The sequence below is a fragment of the Argopecten irradians genome, chromosome 16 (assembly GCF_041381155.1).
Source record: "Argopecten irradians isolate NY chromosome 16, Ai_NY, whole genome shotgun sequence".
In the NCBI taxonomy this organism is placed as follows: Eukaryota; Metazoa; Mollusca; class Bivalvia; order Pectinida; family Pectinidae; genus Argopecten; species Argopecten irradians.
The window spans coordinates 21,874,422-21,894,286 of NC_091149.1; the positions used below are offsets into that span (position 1 = coordinate 21,874,422).

Below are 19,865 nucleotides of genomic sequence, written 5' to 3' on the forward strand. Positions count from 1 at the left end.
CTGGTGGAAAATGTGAATTTTAAACTTACTAAAGACGTGGAGTTCGGACGAGCCCTTGTCATTGAGAACACATTCAGGCTGTTGAGATCTGATGAGGACGAGGGTGAGGGGATTGGAGAGGAGGAGGAGGAGGAGGAGGAGAAAGTAGACTGAGGTGAGAGATCTGGCTGTGATGATGGTGACACACAAAAATCCTGGGAGATGTCTATCAGCATGTTTTTAGATGTTAGTCTGTCATGGTGGTTGATGTCCAGTAAAAGTTGTTCCGTGTCCAGATCAGAAAAATCTGTAACAAACAAGATATGGGGAAATATTAATGAATTTGTACAGAGAATACTAATGTAAATACAAATCAGAAAAATCTGTAACAAATAAGATATGGGGAAATATTAATGAATTTGTACAGAAATTACAAATATAAATACAAATCAGAAAAATCTGTAACAAACAAGATATGGGGAAATATATTAATGAATTTGTACAGAGAACACTAAATATTAATATAAAGAAAACAAGTGTAATAGGTTAAAAAATATGAAAATATCAATATCATGCAGTGATCATAAAAATAGCAAAATAATTTTTCTTTTTTAATTCATTCATTCATTTGACTTATTATTTTAGTTAATCTTTAATTCAAATTGTACCAAATAATGCATACTTAAGTTAACACTAAAGACATATCCTTGGTTCTAATAAAATTCAGTTTAAAATATTAAATTTCTGCAAATCATATAATAGGTTAAAGTTTTAAAAACAAATATATTTTAATTGAAGTATTCGTTTCAGTTTAAGGCGCACTACCTGGAAAGGAAATAAGCCTTTAACAGAATAGACATATTTAAAAATTATGTCAAAGGTTTGTCCAGGTAAAAATAGCATATCTGACCCCTCCTCATTATATTTCTAGGGGGAAGCTATTGACTACCTAAGACTTTCCCCTTTATATGTATTTATAAGCACTTAAGAATCCCAGTCTATTTATTTGGTAAAAACTTCCACATATACCTAACCTCTACAGGCTAAAGCCAGCTAGCCTAATACATTTATAATGTAAAAAATCTGCATAGCCCACGGGCATTTTGAAGGAAACTATGTTAATCAAATCATCTAAATAAGCAAGCATGCTTTATTTGAACGACCTTTCTAATTTTAAATATGAATTGTGACAAAAACATTAATAAAGGACTAGATATGGTAATGGCTCTTTTTGGCCCCTAAATCTACCAAATTTCAAATTAAGTATTAAGAAATTAAGTTGCTGCGTTTGAAATATTGAATATGCTTCTGATAAAAACTTAATGATATTTTTGTTGGCAGAAAGTTTGTTTTTGCTATATACCCATGGTAACTTTGCATAAATTATGCAAATTTGAAAATTTAGTCAATTTTGGCATATTGATTGATAGTTTTCTTTTAAAAGCAATAGCACACAACCTAGAACAAACTTTATATTTTAAGGGAATTGCCAGACACGAAGAATACATCATTTTGAGAAATATAACGTTTGTTCTAGAGTGCACTCTATGTCATGTTAACTAGATGAAAAACTGCATAAAAAAGGCCTTAACGGTCATCTGACTACCTTGGCAATAGTAAAACTAATTATATATGGTGTCACTTTGTCAGGACCATGTCAGGATCATTTTCAATTTCTTTCAACAAATTTTATTTCAAACAAGAGGCCCAAGGGCCTTAACATATAGGAAATTAATTAGATATAGTGTCATGGTAGCCATCTTCGATTTGTGATCAACCAGAGATGTAACAATACTTTGTCGGGACCATGTCAGGATCATTTCATGCAAGTTTCAGCCAAATCGCACCGGTAGAACTTGAGAAGAAGTTCAAAATGTGTTTTCAAGATGGCGGCTGTGGTGGCCATCTTGGATTTCGCATCAACCCGAAAAATAACAACACTTTGTCAGGACCATGTCAGGATCATTTCATGCAAGTTTCAGTCAAATCGCACCGGTAGAACTTGAGAAGAAGTTCAAAATGTGTTTTCAAGATGGCGGCTTTGGCGGCCATCTTGGATTTCGGATCGACCCGAAAAATAACAACACTTTGTTGGGACCATGTCAGGATCATTTCATGCAAGTTTCAGTCAAATCGCACCAGTAGAACTTGAGAAGAAGTTCAAAATGTGTTTTCAAGATGGCGGCTGTGGCGGCCATCTTGGATTTCGGATCGACCCGAAAAATAACAACACTTTGTTTGGACCATGTCAGGATCATTTCATGCAAGTTTCAGTCAAATCGCACCGGTAGAACTTGAGAAGAAGTTCAAAATGTGTTTTCAAGATGGCGGCTGTGGCGGCCATCTTGGATTTCGGATCGACCCGAAAAATAACAACACTTTGTCGGGACCATGTCAGGATCATTTCATGCAAGTTTTAGCCAAATCGCACAGGTAGAACTTGAGAAGAAGTTCAAAATGTGTTTTCAAGATGGCGGCTGTGGTGGCCATCTTGGATTTCGGATCGACCCGAAAAATAACAACACTTTGTCGGGACCATGTCAGGATCATTTCATGCAAGTTTCAGCCAAATCGCACCAGTAGAACTTGAGAAGAAGTTCTAAATGTGTTTTCAAGATGGCGGCTGTGGCGGCCATCTTGCATTTCGGATCGACCCGAAAAATAACAACACTTTGTCGGGACCATGTCAGGATCATTTCATGCAAGTTTCAGCCAAATCGCACCAGTAGAACTTGAGAAGAAGTTCAAAATGTGTTTTCAAGATGGCGGCTGTGGCAGCCATCTTGGATTTCGGATCGACCCGAAAAATAACAACACTTTGTCGGGACCATGTCAGGATCATTTCATGCAAGTTTCAGCCAAATCGCACCGGTCGAACTTGAGAAGAAGTTCAAAATGTGTTTTCAAGATGGCGGCTGTGGCGGCCATCTTGGATTTCGGATCGACCCGAAAAATAACAACACTTTGTCGGGACCATGTCAGGATCATTTCATGCAAGTTTCAGTCAAATCGCACCGGTAGAACTTGAGAAGAAGTTCAAAATGTGTTTTCAAGATGGCGGCTGTGGCGGCCATCTTGGATTTCGGATCGACCCGAAAAATAACAACACTTTGTCGGGACCATGTCAGGATCATTTCATGCAAGTTTCAGTCAAATCACACTGGTAGAACTTGAGAAGAAGTTCAAAATGTGTTTTCAAGATGGCGGCTGTGGCGGCCATCTTGGATTTCGGATCGACCCGAAAAATAACAACACTTTGTCGGGACCATGTCAGGATCATTTCATGCAAGTTTCAGCCAAATCGCACTGGTAGAACTTGAGAAGAAGTTCAAAATGTGAAAAGTTAACGCACGGCGCACGGCGCACGGCGCACGGCGCACGGCGGACGACGACGGACGAAACATGTTAACTAGATGAAAAACTGCATAAAAAAGGCCAATTTTGATGAAATTTTCACATTTTGCATAATTTATGTATAATGAAAATGGTTGCCATGACAACTATAACTGCCATATTACCTAATAGCACTATCAAATATGTCAGGTATGTAGTTAATATTTGAAATGCAAGATTAACATCTTAAAATAACAGACTTTGATTTGGAGGCCACAAAAGACTCTTACCATACCTAGTCCTTTATTGGTTCATCTGTGTTTGATATTTTTATGCCTCTTCTTGCTGAAGCACTTACTTCATCTAACTCTTTAGGACTGCTTTGTTTTATTTCAGCGCAAACTCAATCAAGTACATAAAAAGTGCAATACCAGAAAAGTATAAAAATGTACTTTCTGATTTAATAATCTTAAGCAATATGCATGAACATTGCATTGCTTTATGACCTGTCAACATATTGTTTTACACTGTTATTAAGATTGTAAATAGCATCTACAGAAACATGACTGAAAACATTTTGGACAATCATAAAATGGCTATTTAGCAATTAAGATTAATTCATATAATTAACATTGCTTGGTGTTATATGTTGAAGTTGATCAGGCTGCTACTGCATGTCATCTCAACATACTCTTAATTTAAATCTTTATATTGTACATTATATGGGACAAGCAAACTAGTAATTCCAACAGTGTGGACAAAACAAAATTGTCAAATTTTCGAGGCGATCTGCCCCTTTATCAAGACAAACAAAACGAACACGATTACATAATAGGATACGAACAGTAATGCGGGACAAAGTAGACAAATATTAAACTATACAGCACAGTGGAGCCCAATTTACCCTTCGGCAAGTGGCAACCGAAGGCCGGATCTACAAAAATGTATCCATGCTGTTCGGCAGAACGCTAAAATATTGCACATCAAACAAATACAATATTGTTACTGTTAACATAAAAATGATGATAAATATGCCATAGGATATTTATATAAGAGACAAGTGTTATACGCAGATAAATAGCAGGAATTATAATCTGAGATTTTTTATCAACATTCCTCGTTTGTACAATAAGGTTAATATGAATATGACCTACATGTACTACTGTACCGTTGAAACAAAAGGGATTTGACAATTTATAATACATGGGATGAAATTTCATTATCAAGAATAAGGAATATACTAATAAATTGTAAACAAATATATAACTTTGGCCTGTTTTTTTTTTAAATAGCCCTCAATTAAGACAATGAAAATTGATTTCCCTCTCACCAATTTGCATGTACCACATTTGCAGCATATTCTGAAACTATGCTGCTAGCAGGAGCAAAAAATATTAATTCCAATTTAGCAAAATTTGGTCTTTGTGATTGCCATTTTTGAAACTGCCATTGAGCAATGAGATTAGTCTTTTATTATGTTGGGTATTTTTTTTTTTTTTTTTTTTTTTTTTTTTTAAATTTGATACTTCCTATAATGTTCTGTTTTTCCTAAACAATGAAAACTGATCTTTGGGATGAGCTGCAGATTCACTGTGATGTTCTTATAATCAGTTTACCAGAGGACAACTAAACTGCAAAATACAAATTTCAACTGTATTCCTATTCAACCCCATGCAGTACATTCAGTTCTTTGATATTTTTTTTTTTTTTTTTTTTTTTTTTTTGGGGGGGGGATTTTTTTTTCTTATACGACCAGAGGAAAAAGACATCAGAGGCAATCAACAGTTGTAATTCACTGAAAATACCTACATGTACCTTGTGTTGAGGTTGATGAATTTCAAAAACAAAATTTACAGTATAAATCTCTGACATACTTAACCATTTGAGCTTAAAAGATATATTGATAAAATATATACAGTAAAACAAGTGTTAAAACAGATATCCATGTATAATAAAATAAAAATTGTTCCATGGCTGCAACACCACATAGCATTAGTTACAATCATATGTAGAACTAACTTGATATAAAAAGTTTGTGTGTATAGCAAATTCACTATTGTGCTCATTCACATCATTATCTTAGTAATTTTGCTCTCAAACAGTGAATTGCCAATGGCACTCATAACTTACCCTATCTGACTATTTTCATCAAAGGCCTATATGTTATAATATATATAACGTATCATAATTTCTTTTAAATAAAAGTTTTAAGTGTCTTCATTTGTTTGTTGGTTTTTAAAGTTCTGCCAGATCTGGCTAGCTAGAGGCATTGTTTGGAAACTAAATAATGTATAACAAAATAACTGATTACTATATTGTGGGTAGTAAATTTTGTGTGGTTTATTTTCTCTATATTCATGTTTTCACTTAATTCCTATAATGGGATTAATTCATGTTTGTGCGGGACTATTGTTTCCATTGGTGATGGAATGACGTTAAAAGATGATATCCCGCGCTAACGTCATTTCAGCTGGAAGAATACAGATGGAGATACTTTATATAGTCCTGCACAAACGTTATCGGGTATCATGTGGTACGTGAATTAGTCCCGGAAAATATTGAGAAACTTATTGGCAAAGTAAGAGTACTTCACAGTACTGAAAATCAACTTTTTTTTCTGTGCAATTTATTTTCAAGAATTTCGCAACCAAGGTATAGTTTCGTGAAAGTTTATCTCTGCGAACTGATCTTCAACTATTCTTTCATAATCAAATTCAAATGCATTTCCATTTAATCTTAAATTTATTTAAATAATTTTGAAAATGGAGATCGAGACATTTAGCTCTCATGAAGGAAAGATTGTTTACAGCACCACTTAATAGTTAAGCTTTGATATATAATCTGCAAGGGTCCAGTTTTACGAACATTTTTTTAACTTTAAGGAATTCTGTAACTTAAAATTCCTCATACAAAAAGCATTAACAAGTTAAGGAAGGAATCTTAAGTTAATCTTATGGAAAACTGAGTTAAGAAATTCCTTAAAGTTAAGGATTTGTTCGCGAAACTGGGCCTAGGTAAACTTACAAAAGTTGCGTGGCTTTACTTCTGGCAATTGCAATCTGGCTTTTTTTTTCTGATTAACTTATTTATCCCTGAAGACACTAAACCAGTCCATTATGAAACTGCAGGCGTAAATGAATGAAAAAGAAGACCTCTGACTGTTTAAAGATGTGTTCCAAGTTGTACAAACAGCAACCAAATCAAGCATATTTTCAAAGCGTAACTGAGCTTTATCATTTTTTTCTTCAATATTATGCATGGCTTTCATGCATGCAGTGTCAAGTTGCAAATTGGTACTTCTACAAAACTTCAAACTGTAATTTGTATACTACGTAATTTCAATTAAGTGATGCATGACCTTGTTCAAATTCAATATAAATTTTACATGAAGAATTAAACCTGTCAAAAATTGTGAAAACTGGAGTATTTTGATCTTACAAATTTAGAGGGTAGGGGCGAAATATGCAGCTATTCAGAGCAAATAGCAAAGGTTGCAAATAGTCTTTTCAAAGAAAACACTGGATTTGTCAATTCTGCAAACTAATATCAGACAACCAGACAATGTTTTAAATGTCAAAGCAGTGAAATTCCAGTAAAATCACCCAGTGTTTCAAATACAGTTCTTTGATTTGCAATATTCAAAATCAAACACACTGCTACATCTACATATTAATTATATGATCTTTTCTATTTTCATTTTGTTAAAATAGTTCTCCTTTTTTCAAAAATCTATATTAGGAAAAAAAGTTAAGTCATAAAAACATTTTGACTTCTCAGCAAGGATCCTTAATGGTATCAGCATTAGGTACTGTTAAGAGATAAACAAAAATTAAACTGATTTCAACATATATATTCAATTTAAATTCTTTTAAGTCCATAAATACATGACTAAACAATTAACAAATAAACAAACTAGAGATTAAATTGATTACAATATATACATAATCTGTTTTGATGCATCAGAAAACGACTGAAAATGTTTTCAACTGTTAAATATCACATTCCTCTTACTATCACATTCCTCTTAATATCACATTTTGTCTGATAAATGGAACATGATAATAAGAGGATGTGTATCTTTGCAATATCTTTGTATTGTATACAAGTAAATTTAAGTTTTTAGAATGCTTTTCTTTGGCATTCAAATTTTGTCTGAAGCAAATTCATCACAGATAGAATTACAGGTAAAGTAAAAAGATATTTGTACACTAAAATTACAGCAATTCACAGTGATTTGCAGAGTTGTATATTACCTGACAGGAAATCCAAACTATGCATCAATGGTTCCATCGGAAAAAACGTGAAAGCACATCTCAAAGCAAAAATGTCATAGAAGAACAATTAAATTCTCTGTGCATCCTGATGCATAAAACCCATGTACAATCACATGTCAGCATGTCAGCATGTTTGACTTCACAAGGTGTAAAATATCTTAAGTCCTAATGAATATATAGAATCGACTTTTTCATATGTGGCCATCCCTACTGCCGATGGTTTTAACAGTCACTCTCTCCCCGAACAAACTTAGGGAGCTATATAGAGGATGCATGATTTTGGTGCTGAATAAATATCAAGCTGTATGTATGCATACATTATGTACAATTGTTATGTATATGTCTCTATTCAGAATGTAAAGACCTTCACCTAGATTTAAGTCGAGGGAAAGGTGTAATAAATCTTAATGAAAAGAAAATGCTAAAGTGACAGGCAACTCCTAGAATAATTCCTATGTAATATGTATTTTCTTAGAAATGTTCGTGCCATTTTTCCCAGCCACCACTAGGAGCTGTGCACCACTGATAAATGGTAATTTTATCTATTAAAAACAGGAGCAAATAAATTAGTATGTTTCTTTGGTCACAAAAGTCACTTATAAAATTGTTAATTACCATCATTGAGCTTGAGCTTCGTTATCTACTTCAAAATAAAAGTTAAGTAAGAATAATTAATTGCACCCTAAAAAAAATCTGTGGCATTAATGCCCTATGTGGAGTGAGGGGTACTGATTCATTTATATGAATTGTTGTGTTAATTAGACATACATTAACAGGAGTAAACACCAATTATTGTCTAAAAAATGAACATCTTTTATGCTCTGTATAGGTAGTGAAGCATCTGTAAAACAGGGTTTATGTAAGACATTTTCTAGGAAAACTTAGGCAATAAGCTAAAAACAATTACTTGTAACAAAATCATGACAAATTTAGAGATTTCAAGTGATTGTGTACCTTATTCTTACATATGTTTTGTCAAAGCTTTCTATCAACCATGATTAATATATAAAAACTTAACCCTCGGGTGTATATTCATTAAATTATTATCTTAATCATGGGTTAGATTTTTCTTTTAAATAAATGATAAACCAAAAAATGAAAAATATCAATATTGGTTTGAAGACTTCATGAACGACCAACCATATATATCTCCCCGAACGTGACAGACCAAAATATGAAGCATATTTGTCTTGATAACATCATAAAGCAATGTCCACAAACTTGACAGATAAAAAAATGGAGTTTTGATCATAAACATTGATGACCACATCTTTATACTCCAAAAATGAAAATGTATCATTTTGATCATGTCAAAAACAAATGCCCGCTACATCTCCACTAACTTGTTGGACCAAAAATGAAATATGTATTTTTTTGATAATGTCGTAAACAAATGACCATACATGTACCTCGCCTAACTTGATGGACATATCATCTGTCAATTATGCATAATGGTATGTGTCATACAATACTAGGCAGCATTCATTTCCAACTGTGTACATGCACTAGTGAACTACGTACATTGTTTATATGTTAAAGGGTCATTTTAAGTCTAGTCTGAGAACCAGGCAAAAATCAAAAATTTGAATTTGCAACGTTACAGTTATGATGTCATAGATAGTTGATGTCCCATGGAACATAATTTTGTCACATGGCGACACAGATATGACATTGGTGTATCAGCAGATTAATTTGTGGTGCTGCTGGAAGTTTATTATAAACCAACACCCCCACTACATCATGGAAATTTCTCTAGAACATTATGTGTTTATTCACCATATCCCACCACTTGTACCTGTACTTATGGCAACCCTTATACGCTCACTGATATGACATAATCATTATCGTTATCAATTATTTTTCTTGGAATTATTTTCTGTTTTATTTTTTTTAGATTAATTATTCTTGGTGATATTTCTGTATGGAAATAAGATTGAGAAGTATAGAAGATGACTGGTCTATTTATGTATCGACAGGAGACCAAAGTGCACTCTTTTATGCAGTTTATATGCAAAGTAAAGACTATTATTAATACTTTGATAATTTATTGTTTAAAAGTCCTATACAAGTTTACTATGCATATTAAATATGATGAGATAAATCATTTAAATTAAAGTATTTAAATTCAGTAATTATAAATGCATACTAACCTGGCCTAAGATGAATAATTAGTATTAATTTGCATGAAAATTGCTAATTAAAGTTTTTTTAAATCGACTAGCCAGCACGTTATGCAAATAATTACCATTCAATTTAAATAGAAATGAAAAATAAAAATAAATTTTTAGATTAAAGATGTTCCAGCCACTGCTGACAGATAGTATTTTTCTCAACAAAAACATGAATAGACAAATTAGTTTTTTTCTTCAGTTACAAAAGTTACCTACTGTACACCATTACCACCATTGAAAAGTTTGTGTTTCTAATTTCATTTTAAAGATAAAAATATTAAAAGTAATTCAATGTGTTGCGAAAAAATTCCTTGGCACTATGTCCTATATGGAATGAAGTACTGATTGTGCATGCACCAAAAGCAGAATAAATAATTTTATTTTATTTTTGCTGTTATAAATTAGACATATATATATATACATGATTAAGTACCAATTATTGTTCAAATAATGGGTATCGTTTACGCTCTGTCAACAGTAAGGAGCATCTTTAATAACAAGTTGAGAAAGAAGACCATGTTTCATTAACATTGAAATCTCTTAACAAAAAGATGAACATCATGTTAACAATAATGGAAACTTATTAAAGAGGTCAGTAAGCCTAGCAGCCATCTTTGTAGACCCGACAAACATATGATTGGTAAATCCCATCTCCCAACAGTACCTCATCTCATACTCAATAAGTCAAAAACATAGAGTGGTCTCCCTTCTTCTTTTTTTAGGGCACTTAATGGAAATTAGTTTTACATTGAAAAACCTCAAGTTTTGTTAACATTAATATTGTCTTAACAATAGTTGGATTTTGTTAAATAGATCACTAATCCTAAACAGCCATTCTGACTATTGCAGGTAAAATACGAAAAAATCCTTTGATAGCTAGAATACAGAGACGCAAATGGGATAAAAAATAATCACTGTTTTCTTTTACTATTCTTCAAAAGAATTTGTTACTTTCTGACACATTTGGCCAAATTGTGACCTTGAAAATAGGTAATTCAAAAAACAAACTTATGTACTTTGGTCATCCAGCAAAATACATCTCCAATATCTGAGTAATTTAGACCTTTTACTTGAGAAGATTTTCCCATACATTTGACCTCTATGACCTTGAGAGTACATGTAGGCCATTCATCCAAACATGCTACAGGCCCAATAATTTGATTCATTATTAGTTGATTTTAGGTTTTTGACACCATGTGACCTTGAATGAAGCTCAAGGTCATTCATTTTAACAAACTTGGCAGTCCTTTATCCCAGCATGCTACAGGCCCTATCTCAGTACCCTTATCATCCTTATTGAGAAGAATATTTAAATGAAAAGTTTATGCAGGGCAGATGGCGAACAATGAAGAATAAAGCACATTGATTATATCATAAATGTTATATAATATTAAGACATTTATTAGAAGAACATTGATAATACTCAGCAAATCTTTTCATATTGATTTCTTTTTCCCACTTGTCCCATGCATATTAAAGGACTTAAATATGATGAGATATGACTTTTATATTTTTTGTTATATAAATGTCACCAGCTACACACGACAATAACATATTTATTCCATTGATAAACTTGGTCCTTAAAATCTCAATTCACATTTAGGCTCTTCTAAATCAAAGACAAGTCCAGTCTATTATGAAATTTTAGGTGTGAATAAGTCACATATACTTTATTGCTTGAAACAAACGGATATGACAACTTATAAAAGCCCTTTCACAACTATTATATAACAAAATTTGTACAAGCAAACAACATAGAATATAAAATTTACATAACAAATGTCTTATGCTTGCAAGAAAGCAATATACATGCTGTTTAGTTGTCCCAAGCTAACAAATGTTCACTTGTTTTCTATAAACAAGTGCTAACTTCTGCATATTATTATATTGATATATATGTAAATTATGAAATAAGGAATTTATTCCATAATTCTCAAATATATATTTATCAATGTCTGGCGCTTACAACATGCATTTGCTATTATTAAGACACGTTCACCAAGAGTGTTGAAGTGTTAAGATGAATCATTTTCAAAATATGAATTTAAGCCACTTTCATTATTTCATACTTTACATAATATATAATGTAAATACCGCTTAGAATTAATTAATTAAGACTTGTGGTAGAACATTTGTGGGAGGTCTTTGGCATTCCTACTTTGGACAATAATTAATGGCATCATACAAATTGCTTTTAATTATGTAATCACATCATTAATTAAGGCCAGGACAAAATTAATTTATCATTCCCTAAATTGAAAAACAACAAATAGAAGTAAAATCTAAAATGGAAGATGCATCTCTAATGGTTATTTTACAAAAGTGTTTCAGGGTTTAAGTCCAAAGTGTTATTTGAATACTAATCCGAAGTATATTTGCTTGACTAAATATATATATATATATATACTTTACAACTGAACCTGCCTAATAGCAACAATCTCTGTAAAAAAAACACCAACAAAACACCTGCTTAATATCAAAGACCACTTTTACATCAGGTACCAAATAATTATTTCAACACACTCTGCTAGAGGTTTATTAAAAGAATGTCTTGGTTTTCAGGCCATTTTGTTTTGGTCCCTTTTATAGTTAGGTTTGACTGTAATAAATGAAGGTAAATTAGTGTTATGTATTTGCATATTCCTGCAATCTATAAACCTGCAGTTATGAAGTATGTAGCCTGTCGATTGTGAAGGTTAGGACCATATCTTTTAAATGATCCTGATATTCTCTGTATCAATCCCTGTGTACAACACACTTATATCAGGTCTTTAGTTTTAGAAATTGTCAAAAACTTTAGTTATTCTAATTTGTATAATTATAATTACAGCAAATGTGATCAAGTCCCATGGAAAATGTGAATAAGGATCCCACCGGGATTTTGTACGTGTATCCCGCAGGGATTGACTGGGAACCAATGGTGGGATTAGACTGAGATCCCGGTGGGATTTGACTGGGATCCCAGTGAGATTTGACTGAGATCTCAGTGGGATTTGACTGGGATCTCAGTGGGATTTGACTGGGATCACACTGGGATTTGACTGGGATCTCAGTGGGATTTGACTGGGATCACAGTGGGATTTGACTGGGATCACAGTGGGATTTGACTGGGATCACTGTGGGATTTGACTGGGATCCCAGTGGGATTTAACTGGGATCCCAGTGGGATTTGACTGGGATCTCAGTGGGATTTGACTGGGATCACAGTGGGATTTGACTGGGATCACACTGGGATAGATTGGGAATCCCACCCTATTATCCAACTGAGATTCCCAGTAAAATTTTCCATGGGGAGCTCTGTTACTTTGCTGATAGACACTCATTTAGAACAAATAACCTTCAAATGTCTCCATGTCAGCATCTTATATCTCCTATTTCTATCACTGTGTGTCTCAGCACCTCATCATAATCAGAAAATAAACTTCAAGTCAAAGCCAATTCATTCAAACAATTCTCTGATCGCTCTTTACCCTAGCATACATGCATTCAATGTGTGTATGTATCCAAAAATAAACAATTTATTGAGATTTTTGACTTATTCAAAGATTTTAGCATATATTCAATATGTCCCCCTGGGATCTAGCTTCTTCAATGTTTTGTGATTTTATTATAATAAGTTTAACAAACTATTAACAGCCAGGGGTATGTAATAAGGATGTGTCAGGTTTGTTGGTGGAAGAAAGCTGGAGTACCCGGAGAAAAAAACACCAATCAGCCTGGGAATTGTCCCACATGGAATTCTAACTGGCGACCCAGAGGTGGAGGGCTTGTCGGTACAAAGTAATCACTCAGCCGCCTCAGTCCCTCTAAGCTTCAATGGAAAGTCAAGGCTATTCATACCCTCTCCCTGCCCAAACACTCCATAGGGAGAGGGCTTCATATAAGTTGGAAAACTTTTGCCAAATTCCCATTGTATGTAAAACTATGCAATAAGATATATATCAAAAATAAACAAAACAAAAAACATTCTCCCACCTAACATGGTAACATATATCTTTACTGTATAAGGATTATTGCTACCAAGTTTCATTGTAAATCCTCCAGTAGTTCAGGAGGAGCTATGTTTAAAATTCTTGTAAGAAAGGGACACAACTCTGATAATTATGATAAAGATTACTCAAATTTACTCTGCATAAGTAGGATTATTCTTATAAAGTTTTGTTGAAATACCACCAGGTAGACAACCTGAATGCACCCCCATCTCCCTGTCTTTGTTGCGGGGAGAGGGAAAGCGTGGTGGGGGTATAATTATAAGATTTAGATAACATGTTCCCTGATCATTGTGTATATAAATAGAATAATGCATAAATTTGGTCTCCAAAAAGAATAACAAAGAATAAAGCAGAGATATACCTCTGTGTTCTAGCTGTTATGTATATATGCTGGTGCCTTTGTGTACATTACTCCAAACAGAAAAACAATGAAATAAAGCAGATTTTGAGAAATAGAATAATACATAGATCTGATGTTCTAGTACCAATATTACACTCCAAGAGGAATAATACATAGATCTGATGTTCTAGTACCAATATTACACTCCAAGAGGAATAATACATAGATCTGATGTTCTAGTACCAATATTACACTCCAAGAGGAATAATACATAGATCTGATGTTCTAGTACCAATATTACACTCCAAGAGGAATAATTACATAGATCTGATGTTCTAGTACTAATATTACACTCCAAGAGGAATAATATATAGATCTGATGTTCTAGTACTAATATTACACTCCAAGAGGAATAATACATAGATCTGATGTTCTAGTACCAATATTACACTCCAAGAGGAATAATACATAGATCTGATGTTCTAGTACCAATATTACACTCCAAGAGGAATAATTACATATCTTGATGTTCTAGTACTAATATTACACTCCCAAGAGGAATAATACATAGATATGATGTTCTAGTACTAATATTACACTCCAAGAGGAATAATACATAGATCTGATGTTCTAGTACCAATATTACACTCCAAGAGGAATAATTACATAGATCTGATGTTCTAGTACTAATATTACACTCCAAGAGGAATAATACATAGATCTGATGTTCTAGTACTAATATTACACTCCAAGAGGAATAATACATAGATCTGATGTTCTAGTACTAATATTACACTCCAAGAGGAAATAATACATAGATCTGATGTTCTAGTACCAATATTACACTCCAAGAGGAATAATTACATAGATCTGATGTACATAGATCTGATCTATTTAAGTACCAATATTACACTCCAAGAGGAATAATACATAGATCTGATGTTCTAGTACCAATATTACACTCCAAGAGGAATAATACATAGATCTGATGTTCTAGTACTAATATTACACTCCAAGAGGAATAATATATAGATCTGATGTTCTAGTACCAATATTACACTCCAAAAGGAATAACAGTAAATATAAATTATACATACCTCGATGTTGTAATTGTAGAGTATTCTCTAAATAGAATCCATGCGGTAGAAACACAGTTGACATGTCTCTCTCAGAAGTAATCCTAAAAAGTGATAAAATATTTTTTAATTACCACATATTTTTTAATTGGTGATCAATTCTGTCATAAAATCAACTTTTCACCAAGCAAACATATATGTACAATGAGATATTAAAGTGGTATAATTTTCATTCAAAATTCATTGATCATCAAACATAATATGTAATAGTTTTTATACACTTACTTCAGTGGTAAAATTTACCTCCGTTATTCATCACTCATTCAAATTAACATACACTGTACTTCAAAGTGGTAGATTTATGTTAAAAACACACACCAAAAATTGGTAGTACATGTACCTTCTCCACTGTTAATTAAAATAAAGGTATCTTCCCTTTTTCGTAAATTTTAAAGTACTTCCACTTTCATAAAATTCCAATTTTATCTTTAGGATAATCAACTTCTACCTATATGCCACACACTTTTAAATTGTGAGCGCACATTGAGTTGATTCCGTCGATATTTAACCAATCAGTATCACCACATGTGGATCGCACACACACACACACACACATTTAAATAAAGTCAACATACCTCTCACCATGCACAGCGATATATATATACAGCTTTAAACAGGTACCCTTCTCACTGTATACATTAAGCTATAAACTACCCTACACACTCATGTGATCGACTACTATACAATATGTGATTTCTTTATATGTTGTAGTACAAGTTTGAGGATTTAACCAAAGTACATGCAGAATCAGGAATTTACCTACAAGGTATGTTTCCACGCTGACCAATCAACTCTGGTGGTCAAGCTAACAGGTCAGATAAGGTTACAGTCTACAGATAAACAGGGCATATCAGGTCAAATAAAGGGGTCACTTCAGGTCAACGTTCCTGGCCGGCAAGGTCACTGTACACTCAATGGACATGGAGTGAAACAGAGGGGCTCAAATGGGATATTCCTAACGGAAAATCATAATCATGTGTGCAATATTTTATCAGAAAGAAATATATTGTGGGGTTCCAATAGGGAAATTACCAAATAAGTAAGTCACTGATAAAAGTTCTATCAGTCAGTGACATTTTATCAAATCAGTGACACATAAAATTCTATCAAAAACTGTCATTTAGATCATATAAATAATTCCAGATTTAATTAGGGGAATAAAAAACTAAATGCAGAAATAGTCAAAATAATAAAATGTTGAAGATTGCCTAATTAAAAAACTTTCAATAATTAATGTAGGTCTTTGTGTACTTTATACTTAAATCAATATTTCAGCACCCAATGTAACATGTTGTATCATTTCCCACTTTACATAGATGTACATATATACAAATACCCAGTCACTTTATACCCATATGACACACATGTATATAATTCTGTATACCGGTAGCGCGATACATTACAAGAGAAATGCTGCTCGTTTGAGAGTTTATCACAAATTATACCTACATTTAATCTCCAGGTGATGACTTTTAACATCCATTCACAGATATACTGTAAAAAATAGCCGATAATGCGAAGTCTAAAAATAAATAATATCCATGCTACAAGAGAAGCAACACTGAACAGGTCGCAGGAACTAGGTCGATGACGTAGCTCAGGCAGAAAACACAGCTACATAGCATACAGCACTTGACTGGTATACCTACGCTATGATTGTCAATTCTCTAGGGTACTCAAGCATGACAAACACGTGAAAACAACAAAGATTAATATGGGTATTCCCGTTTTCTTTCCATAAGATATTAACATGTGATAGAGACACGACAAATGTTAAAATCTCATTTACGGTGAAATCCTGGTAGATTATGATGGAACACTCAGTGCGTCAAGCTGACAATGACTATGTATGTATTTTCTATAGATAATCGATATTGAAGCTTTTCCTCTGGGGTTGATTACTCTGGTTCCTTTACATGTGACAAGATTCACCTCGATTGAAATGTGTCCTTCCATTCATCAAAAAACAACAGTATATATATATATATATCTTGTCAATATTTTTCTCTTTAGTTACATAGTAATCATTTTTTATTCCTTCAATGCAAGCTAAGTGATTTCTTTTAAAGATAATTTTAGAATATAAAGCGACACCTGATCTTTACGCCCAGGGACATGAATAAACTCATCAGGTGTATATTGTCAGAAAATAATATATTTAAGTACATATTTCACTGAATACAACAGTCAAACATCAATAGCTACGTGTTCCTGTTGATAAACCAAATCAATAACATATATGTTTATGTGTTGACACAAGCAGTTGCGTTTAACCGAATAATCAATATATATATATATGTATTGTAGCTGTATGTTAATAAATTACTCTAACTGGTACATTTTTATTTCAAAACACCTGACAAATAATATCTAAATCAGCTAAAACAAAAGGCCAAAATGCCTTATTATAAAGCTAGCTAGAACACTTACTGCTTGGCAATAACGACCACATGGTTATGGAGACAACTAGGCTATAGAGGCCACTTGGCTATAGAGACCGCTTGGCTTTAGAGATCGCTTGGCTATAGAGACCACATGGTTATAGGCATGTTTGGTTTTAGAGATCGCTTGGCTATATAGACCACTTGGCTATTAGACACCAATTGGCTTAAGACACCACTTGGCTATTAGACACCAATTGGCTAAAGAGACCACTTGGCTATTAGACACCAATTGGCTTAAGAGGCCACTTGGCTATAGAGATCACTTGGCTATAAGACACCAATTGACTAAAGAGACCACTTTGCTATAGACACCACTTGGCTGTAGACACCAATTGGCTATAAGACACCACTTGGCTATTAGACACCACTTGGCTATTAGACACCACTTGGCTATTAGACACCAATTGGCTAAAGAGACCACTTGGCTATAGAGACCACTTGGCTATAGAGACCACTTGGCTATAGAGACCACTTGGCTATTAGACACCACTTGGCTATTAGACACCACTTGGCTATTAGACACCACTTGGCTATTAGACACCACTTGGCTATTAGACACCAATTGGCTAAAGAGACCACTTGGCTATAGAGACCACTTGGCTATAGAGACCACTTGGCTATAGAGACCACTTGGCTATTAGACACCACTTGGCTATTAGACACCACTTGGCTATAGAGGCCACTTGACTATTAGACACCACTTGGCTAAAGAGACCACTTGGCTATAGAGACCACTTGGCTATTAGACACCACTTGGCTTAAGAGGCCACTTGGCTATTAGACACCAATTGGCTAAAGAGACCACTTGGCTATAGAGACCATTTGCTATTAGACACCAATTGACTAAAGAGACCACTTGGCTATAGAGACCACTTGGCTATAGAGACCACTTGGCTATTAGACACCACTTGGCTATTAGACACCAATTGGCTAAAGAGACCACTTGGCTATAGACACCACTTGGCTATTAGACACCACTTGGCTATTAGACACCACTTGGCTAAAGAGACCACTTGGCTATAGAGACCACTTGGCTATAGATACCACTTGGCTATTAGACACCACTTGGCTATTAGACACCACTTGGCTATTAGACACCACTTGGCTATAGAGACCACTTGGCTATTAGACACCACTTGGCTATAGAGACCACTTGGCTATAGAGACCACTTGGCTATAGAGACCACTTGGCTATAGAGACCACTTGGCTATAGAGACCACTTGGCTATTAGACACCACTTGGCTATAGAGACCACTTGGCTATTAGACACCACTTGGCTATAGAGACCACTTGGCTATAGAGACCACTTGGCTATAGAGACCACTTGGCTATAGAGACCACTTGGCTATAGAGACCACTTGGCTATAGAGACCACTTGGCTATAGAGACCACTTGGCTATTAGACACCACTTGGCTATTAGACACCAATTGGCTAAAGAGACCACTTGGCTATAGAGACCACTTGGCTATAGATACCACTTGGCTATTAGACACCACTTGGCTATTAGACACCACTTGGCTATAGAGACCACTTGGCTATAGAGACCACATGGCTATAGCGACCACTTGGCTATTAGACACCACTTGGCTATAGAGACCACTTGGCTATAGAGATCACATGGCTATAGACACCACTTGCCTATAGAGATCACATGGCTAAGAGACCACTCGGCTATAGAGATCACATGGCTAAGACACCACTTGGCTATAGAGACCACATGCCTATAGAGGCCACTTGGCTATATAGACAACATGGCTATATACACAACTTGGCTATTAGACACCATTGGGATATAAAGACCACTTGGCTATTATGCACCAATTGGCTAAAGAGACCACTTGGCTATTAGACACAACTTGGCTATAGAGATCACTTGGCTACAGAGATCACTTGGCTATTTTCTATAGATAATCGATATTGAAGCTTTTCCTCTGGGGTTGATTACTCTGGTTCCTTTACATGTGACAAGATTCACCTCGATTGAAATGTGTCCTTCCATTCATCAAAAAACAACAGTATATATATATATATCTTGTCAATATTTTTCTCTTTAGTTACATAGTAATCATTTTTTATTCCTTTAATGCAAGCTAAGTGATTTCTTTTAAAGATAATTTTAGAATATAAAGCGACACCTGATCTTTACGCCCAGGGACATGAATAAACTCATCAGGTGTATATTGTCAGAAAAATA

At 34.1% G+C, this 19,865-nt stretch overlaps 1 protein-coding gene across 3 annotated transcripts in view; it reads right to left on the reverse strand.

Moving 5' to 3' along the window:
* Nucleotides 1–19,865, reverse strand: part of LOC138310296 (peroxisome proliferator-activated receptor delta-like) — a 75,377-nt gene that overhangs the window by 16,995 nt on the left and 38,517 nt on the right. For 2 of the 3 annotated variants that reach the window (XM_069251436.1, XM_069251435.1), the window contains exons 1-3: nucleotides 16,675–16,809; nucleotides 15,187–15,269; nucleotides 30–286 (exon numbers count right to left, since the gene is read on the reverse strand). In XM_069251436.1, coding sequence (XP_069107537.1) covers nucleotides 30–286; nucleotides 15,187–15,269; nucleotides 16,675–16,676 — 342 coding nt within the window. In that variant the 5' untranslated portion in view covers nucleotides 16,677–16,809. Of the gene's footprint in view, nucleotides 1–29; nucleotides 287–15,186; nucleotides 15,270–16,674; nucleotides 16,810–19,865 lie in introns of those variants that run through there. The other variant, XM_069251437.1, reaches the window with a different exon arrangement.